This window comes from Mauremys mutica, chromosome 1 (genome assembly GCF_020497125.1).
Source record: "Mauremys mutica isolate MM-2020 ecotype Southern chromosome 1, ASM2049712v1, whole genome shotgun sequence".
NCBI classification, from domain to species: domain Eukaryota; kingdom Metazoa; phylum Chordata; order Testudines; family Geoemydidae; genus Mauremys; species Mauremys mutica.
Window position 1 is genome coordinate 197,000,764 of NC_059072.1, and position 8,202 is coordinate 197,008,965.

At 38.8% G+C, this 8,202-nt stretch overlaps 1 protein-coding gene across 4 annotated transcripts in view; it reads left to right on the forward strand.

Annotated features, from left to right (window-relative positions):
* The window catches only part of USP16 (ubiquitin specific peptidase 16), a 28,768-nt gene extending 25,743 nt beyond the window's left edge, over positions 1-3,025 (forward strand). For all 4 annotated transcript variants that reach the window (XM_045002269.1, XM_045002268.1, XM_045002271.1 and 1 more), the window contains exons 15-18: positions 465-559; positions 1,879-1,965; positions 2,394-2,550; positions 2,671-3,025. In XM_045002269.1, the coding sequence (XP_044858204.1) occupies positions 465-559; positions 1,879-1,965; positions 2,394-2,550; positions 2,671-2,792 (461 nt within the window). In that variant the 3' untranslated portion in view covers positions 2,793-3,025. The remainder of the gene's footprint in view (positions 1-464; positions 560-1,878; positions 1,966-2,393; positions 2,551-2,670) is intronic.
* Positions 3,026-8,202: the final 5,177 nt, after the last annotated feature.

The window sequence follows — 8,202 nt, forward strand, 5'->3', positions numbered from 1 at the left end:
AGAGCAAGGGGGCTCACAGTCTGGCTCTATAGTAGGACGGAACATGTTTTTTTTAAACTCTTTAAATGTTAAACTTTTAAAATTTACTATAGTACATGAGCCATAGGAGGAGAACATGCAGAAATTTGCCCAGCAGACTAATAAAAGCACCATTCAGCATGTAATTCTGTAGAAGTCCTAGAAATGAGTGTTAGAACTCACTCTATTCAAGCAGATGATGTGGTAATGTGATATACACTAGTTAGTCTCTTGAACGAGGACCATCATGAAGATGGCAGCTTGTAAACATTTATAATTTTGAAGGGAAATCATCAGTGTCTTAAACATACTATAATGATGGATTAAATAAATTGTTTCCAGTCCTAGTACGTGATTTTACTCACTTTCATATTAGAAAATTTTTATACGTTGTTATTGCATTTATTCTTGACTATCTAACCAATGGTGCTCTCTCTTTCCTTTAGGTGAGAAGAAGCATGTTTACACTAATGCCAAAAAGCAAATGTTAATTTCTCTTGCTCCTCCAATTTTAACACTTCACTTAAAGAGATTTCAACAGGTATTATTAACTGGTTAACTCTTGTATTTTAAAATTGTATATAGTAATAACCCATGGAAGTTAATGGATCTTAACTTCCGTATAATCTTGTTGCATTAACTACTATTCTTTCTACAACTTTAGAAGTAATATATAGGTAATGTGAGAAATATTCCTGATGCACTTATTCCTGTTACTCTTGCTTACTGTAATAGTTCTTAGAATTTTTGAGTTCTTCTAGCAAAGAGATATTTATTAAAACAATTTAACTACCAGAAATGTAGAATTAAGAAATATAGACAAAAAATAAATTGACTCATGCTGAAAAACAAACTTACTAAATATGGAGAAGGATGATCTGCAACAGAAATCCACTCTAAGAAATACATAAATAGAAAGCAGTACAGCTAAAAGACTTCTAAGTGCTGGTGGTGGGCAGTAAATTAGATACAAGCTTGCAATGTGTTCATGTATTTTGAATGGGTGTGAATATACAGAGCATCATATTAACTACAGAGGTTATAGTCCCTCTGTACCTAGATTATGGCTTTCAGTTTGAGGCTCTTCAATATCGGAAAAACAGCGATAAACTAAAGAGAAATGAGAAGAGGGAAATGAATATCAGAAAGGATTGACTTAAAAGTTTAAAATTAATAATTACATAATGCACCATGGCCAAACAATCAAGTAAGGCTATAACTGTCTAAGTAGCTGAAACTCCAGGGAGAGAGCAGAATTGTGTAAAATGATCCAGTGGGATATATTTGTGATTAAATTAAAGGAAGGAAGCTGGGGAAGCTTTTCTTGATGTTCAACATTAGTACCTATTGAGCTGTAGAATAGCATTTGAATGGAAGTGATAGAAGGCTCATCACTTGAGACTTTTAAAACCAGGCTGGAGAATGTAGCATAGACAGCCTTTCTGCACTGTCTTTAGCAATGGATCAGAGGTTTTTATAAGTATACTCTTCTTAGAACTGTACTGCTATTGTCATTAATGCCAACACACGCTAAATCTGTAAATTCAACAGCCATGTAGCCCTATGCTCCAGAGAAATGTGTAGAGAAACCATAGACAGGAGGAAATTTGGAACATGGCCATAAAGAACTGAAAAGCATGACTGTTGGAAGTAATAGTCTCTTTCCTTTTCCCTACCCCCCAACTTTGTTTTCCATCCAAAGATTGGTTGTGTTCTAAATGAATCTTTGAAGTCTTGTTGGAATTTTTTAAAATAACTAAACTTGTAACCTTTTCAGAACAGACTTCTATCACCTGTTTATATATGTCGTGATTTAAGGTCCTGTTTGTGTTTCTTCATTTCTGTCTTTCTTATTTCTAGGCAGGATTCAATCTACGTAAAGTTAACAAACACATAAAGTTTCCAGAAGTGATAGACTTGGCTCCTTTCTGTGCAATTAAATGCAAGGCAAGTAAAAAAAATCCTTTAATTCTTTTGCAAATGGTTGGACTCGTCAACCCTTACAGCAAGAGGTGTTTGCTTGTTTTTGAAAACTGTTTTGGTATGTTCTCAAAACAGTCAGCCATTAATCAGAATCTCCCCATACCAATCCGAAAACTTCACTGACCCCATCATATGGCAATATATGATAGACTATATGCAAGTACAGTTGAGCTCTTTCGTTAGAGCTCTGCTGTAGTGTACTTCTAATTTTAAACATTGGTCATATTCATAGTCATTAACGCATTGCTTCTATGCTGACAAGTGGAATCAGAGCTGACTCAGTACAGAACAATGGAATCAAAACACACCGGTCTGAAAGGCTGATATTTCAGCTAGGTTGAATCTCAGTATCTGTACTACACTGGCACTATAACAAAATTGTCACTTCACAGAACGTTGCTGAAGGGAATAGAAGAGTATTGTACTCTCTATATGGGGTGGTTGAACATAGTGGCACAATGAGGTCTGGACACTACACTGCCTATGTCAAGATGAGAACTCTGAGAAACCATCTTTCTGATCTTGTCCTCCGGGGAGAAATTCCTCAAGGTAAGCATCACCAGTATTTTCACTACAGTCCACTCTAAATGGAATTTCTCTAAACTGGTAGTAACTTGTGACATTTCTGCTTCACTACTTTTAAGATTTTTTTAAAATTTTTGTTAACAGCTTTAGAAACTGAATCAGCGGGACAGTGGTTTCACATCAGTGATACCCATGTGCAACCTGTAGCTGTATCTAAAGTGCTGAACTCACAAGCTTATCTCCTGTTCTACGAACGACTGCTGTAATTAACCTGGGATGTGTTCCTCACACAATACTTTATGGTTTTTAAACATCTTAAAATAAAGAAATGTTAAATCAGAGAAAAATGACTTGTAAATCATGTTCAATTAGACTTGAAACTGTCTACTGCAGAAATCTCATGCTTCCTAGAAATACTGACAGATGAAATATTAACTTATACTTGTCCAATAGTTCCATTGCTTTTAAATAAAAAGCTATTTTGTCTTTTTCCATAACATAACTTCAGGTCTGAACCATTTATTTGACTCTTTTGAACAATTACTTCTGGCAATGAACATATTTCTCATATTAATTGTTTTGAGTGGTGTTTGACTCTCTAGAAACTTTCCTGCATTTAATTCTTTAAGACACTGCTGTAATTTTTTATAAAGGACCTCATTAACTAACCGCATATAGCTACTTACACTCTAGAATGTTGTGGTATAGAACAAAACTCACCTTTGTAGAGATAAGTTGGGTTAGGTAATATGTTATTGGACCAACTTCTGTTGGTGAAAGGCAAGCTTTCAAGCCACACAACTCTTCTTCAGAGCCTATTGTACCCTACCTAGCAGGGTCCTTTACAATATGTGCCAACTACTTATGCTGAACAATCTCTTCCACCTTGAATTTTGCTGTGATGCTGGAGTACCTTTTCCAGCCCTGAAGAAGAGCTCTGGGTGGCTCGAAAGCTTGTGTCTCTCACCAACAGAAGTTGGTCCAATAAAAGATATTACCTCACCCACCTTCTCTCTCTAATATGCTGGGCCCGAGATGGCTACAAGTACACTGCATAATCTTCGTAAAGGCAGTTTGCATGGTCGAGCTGTACCTTAAAATTTGGACTTTTATTACTCAAGATAGAATCTACTTGCTTATAGAATATCACTTCTCACTTTGACTGTGGATCGTGTACTGTTCAGAAAAACTGGTCAAGCTAATTTAGTAGTAGTAATGCAATGGATCAACTTTCATCTCAGCTCCAATTTCACTCAGCTCGGGTTTGAGTGAACAAAAATTGTTGCCATCTAATCACTCTATAGTGGATTCTGTAAAATGTGTTCACTTGACTTTTATCTGATGTCAGTGACTATTGATAGCAGTCTGAGCCTGACGATGGAATGGATATAGAACGGAACTTTGCACTGTTCAGCAGAGCACAGCATCAAAGAGGAGCTAAGGAGCAGAAAAGAATTAAACATCTATTGTAAATGTTCTGAGATCAGCATCCTAGTGGGCCAGGTGTGGTACAAACATACAGTAAGTAGATAGTATCTATGCTGAAAATCTAGACAGGTTGGGAGGGGAAATATAGGCACAGAAAAGTGAAGGTCACACAACAGGCTTGTAATTGGGTAGGGAATATAATAAAGGGTTGACTCCCAACCCAATGTCCTACATGTTTAACTAGGATACCTTATTGACTACAGCAGTGTGGGCCAAAAGCTGGCATGCTTCCTTGACACTTGAGTATATAGATGCTATTTTGGATAGATCATAGAATAGAGGCTATGGCCCTATTGTTTGACTTATTTACCCCTCAAGTTTTTCAAGTAAAAAGCAATGTGTGGAAAGTATAGTTTGAGATTTTATGTACCATAACCATGTACCTTAATTTCTTAATGGATTTGTATACAAAGCAAGTAGGGTTAGGCTCTGCCCTGTTGAGTAGAGAGTGCAGAAAGACTAGGCCTGTACCACAGAAATACTTATCAAGCATTGATTGCATCTTTCTAGGGAATAGAGCCTTTTCATTTTAAAAGAGGAAGGTTCTTGGCTAGGTACCTCACATAAGATCTCCACCCCTGTATGTGTTCAATTTTGTAGCAAAACTAATGTGAAAGTTAAAGGTAGTCAGCCCATATCTAAAATTAACAGCAAGTGAAACAGCCAGCACAAAAACACATTACTTGTCTGGCTATGCTGAAAGGAGGACAGGAAGGCATTTGATGTGGGTTTAATTAGGCTGCAACTTTATTATTAGATGACTGGGACTACCCTGCAGATAAACATGGGGTTACCTGCACCGTACACTGTTGTTCCATAATTGCCCAGGGGGCTTTTACCAGCTCCCCCTTTTTTTCCCATCCAGGTCCCTCCAGCAAATCCATTACCAGGACCGTACCATACCTGGAGTGGGGGGCTTCCACCAGATCCCTCCAACCAGGGCTGGATTAAGATTATGAGGGGGCCTAAGGCTAATAGGAGGGAAGGGCCAGGCCTAAGTATGAATTACATCTTGCAAAAAAAATTATGAAGTCATCAAACATTTATCTACATACATATTTGCATATGATTTATATAAAATTAACAAGTTTGTTCTACTCTCACTACACTCAATTCTTCAAACATATACTTCTGAATAAGAGGTAGCAAGAGGGATGCTACGCTGTCCTCTTAGGCCTCCTTCCTCCTAGGTAGTGGAGTACTTATCTGTATGGGGATGAACACTGCAACATTCCCCATCCTGCTCATCTCTTTCAACCTTGTGCTTCTACCCTCAGCTCTCCACAGGGCACAGTGCAAAGCCAAGCCCTGCAGGTGTTTCCCCCAAGCTACGGACTCTACACCACATACCCTATCTCACTCTGGGAGGCAGCTAGCTTTTATGTTTAAAAAAAAAAGTGTAAAATCCACTGAAGTAGAGGTAGTAGTAGTGAGACAATTACATTGGGTGGCATTGTATTTTAGGCTGTCTTACTCTGAAAAGTGCCTCCTGGTGTTGCACTAGCTGAGGACAATGAATTAGTTTTCAAATTGAACCCAAATATTACTTGTGGGATGATGCCCAGTTTGTGTAATTAACCTCCAGTGATTCACCACATCAGGCCATTCTGTCACCAAGCTCTTCTACAATTAGAATCATGGGACCTCAAGAGGTCATCTAGTCTGGTCCCCTGTACTCATGGCAGGACTAAGTATTATCTATTCTAGAATGTGTGATCAGCAGCTCTGACATGAGGGGTTTTTTTTAAGCATGAGTTGTGTGTGCACTATACAAACATTAAACAATCTAAAGCCTTTCAGCTTTTGAATGACTAGGAGTTGACAGATCTATTCCCTTGTGTTCTCTGCCCCCCTGAACAAAAAGACTTCATTGAAAATCAGCATCTTAAAAGAATGATTAAGAATCTTTCAAAAAAACAGTCCAACCAAGGCTGCTATAGTGACACCCTTGTTACATTAGGTTTGGTGTTTAAGGCTAGGATAGAATGAATTGAGAGCTCTTTTGTTTGCATGTGTAAATCAAGCAGACCTTGTTCATTTTTTTTCCCCTTAAAGTGCTCAGTTTACAGGATGAAAGTGAATAAGATTCTGCTTATACCAGGTGTGAAAAAGCAGAAGGAACCAAAATCTATTCTTGTGCAAAAATCTGTTTTCCCTAAAGTCAATAAGGCTACTTAACTGTTAGCAGGAATTGGCCTGTGTTCTTATTCCTTTCTCAAATCACTCAGATTGCATGTGTACCCAACATTTTCCACTTGGGAAAGAAGTTAGTGAGTTGAGGCAGAAAAATGACTAACTTTAGGCTTATTTAGCTTTCATTTTTTGGAATGAAACTCAAAAGAAATCAACCGTGAGGTACTTTTATGATGGATTGAACTGTTAGAGAACCAGCAAATGGACAGAATCTGCCTTTAGCCTATTCACCCAGTCTTTCTATCATAGCCTGTTAAGAAGTGGATTTAAATCCTTGAGAGGGGAGGGAGAAACCTACAACATTGTGTGTTGAGCTTCCTCCACTCCTTTTGCAACCCTTTAAAAGTACAAAGATGTGTTGGCCTGTGGAAGTAGGCTGAGCATAAGGAAAGAACTTGGTTGCCTGTGCATCCCAGTACAGAAAAATACATCACAGAAAAAAATTGGATTCCTTTGATTTTTAATACAGGTCAATACAGTATCTCAGTGCATCATAAATCTGAAGCTCCTCAGTGGAAGGTACTGTAAAAGTTAAAGTACTGGTATCCAGAATGGGGGGGGAGAAAAACATGGGGAAAGTTTTACTTTGTGTAGTGACCCATCCACTCCGTCTTTAGTCAAGCCTACTTTAATTTTATTCTCCTTCCTCACAACTTCTTGTCAACTGCTGCAAATGGACCATTTTGATTACCACTATAAAAAGTTTTTTCCCTCTCCTGCTGGTCTCTCGTTTGTGTGTGTGTGTATGGCAACACCCATTGTTTCATGTTCTGTGTGTGCATACAATATCTTCCTACTGTAATTTCCAGTGCATGCATCTGATGAAGTGAGCTGTAGCCTACGAAAGCTTATGCTCAAATAAATGTGTTAGTCGCTAAGGGCAGGTCTACACTAAGGGCGGGGGTCGAACTAGGGTACGCAAGTTCAGCTACGTGAATAGCGTAGCTGAACTCGAAGTACCCTAGTTCGAACTACTCACCCGTCCAGATGCCGCGGGATCGAAGTCCACGGCTCCAAGGTCGACTCCGCCACCGCCGTTTGCAGTGGTGGAGTACCAGAGTCGACCGGAGCGCGCGGGGAGTTCGAACTATCGCGTCTAGATTAGACGCGATAGTTCGAACTCCGAGAAGTTGAACTCACCGCGTCGACCCGGCAGGTAAGTGTAGACTAGCCCTAAGGTGCCACAAATACTCCTGTTCTTCAAGTGAAGATGTGGCTCTTAAGATAGTAGTTAAAGGAGACTTTCACAAAACCTGAGACCAACCACTGTTTCCATTTTACAGACCAGTCAGCTTAACTTCAGTACCTGGAAAGATAATGGAGCAAATAACCAATCAGTCTGTAAACACCTAGAAGATAATTAGTTAAGTAACAGTTAACATGGATTTGTCAAGAACAAATGTCACACCAACCTAATAGCTTTCTTTGACAGGGCTACAAGCCTTGTGGTTTGTGGGGATGGTGGAGGATGAGAGCAGTAGATGTGGTATATCTTGACTTTGGGACAGTATCAAAAGCCTTACTAATGACCTCAAACTAGGGAACTATAATCTCGTTGGAGCTACTACAAGGTGGGTGCATAACTGTTGGAAAACCATTCTCAGAGGAATCATCAGTGGCTCACAGTTAAGCTGGAAAGGATATAGAGTAGGGTCCTGCAGGGATCAGTCCTAGGTCCAGTTCTGTATCTTAAATTATTTAAACAACAACAGAGGGCACACAAAGTTTGCAAACACCAACCTGAGAGAGTCTGCAAGTGGGTTGGAGGACAGAATTACAATTCAAAATGATCTGGACATACAAAATGAAGTAAACAATGAAATTTGATTAGGACAAATGCAAAGTATTCCATTTAGGAAGGAACAATCAATTGCACACATACAAAATGGAAAATGACTGTCTACGAAGAAATACTGCAGAAAAGGATAGCTGGGGGTTATAGTGGATCACAAGCTAAATATGAGTCACCTATAACACTGTGGCTAAAAAAGCAAT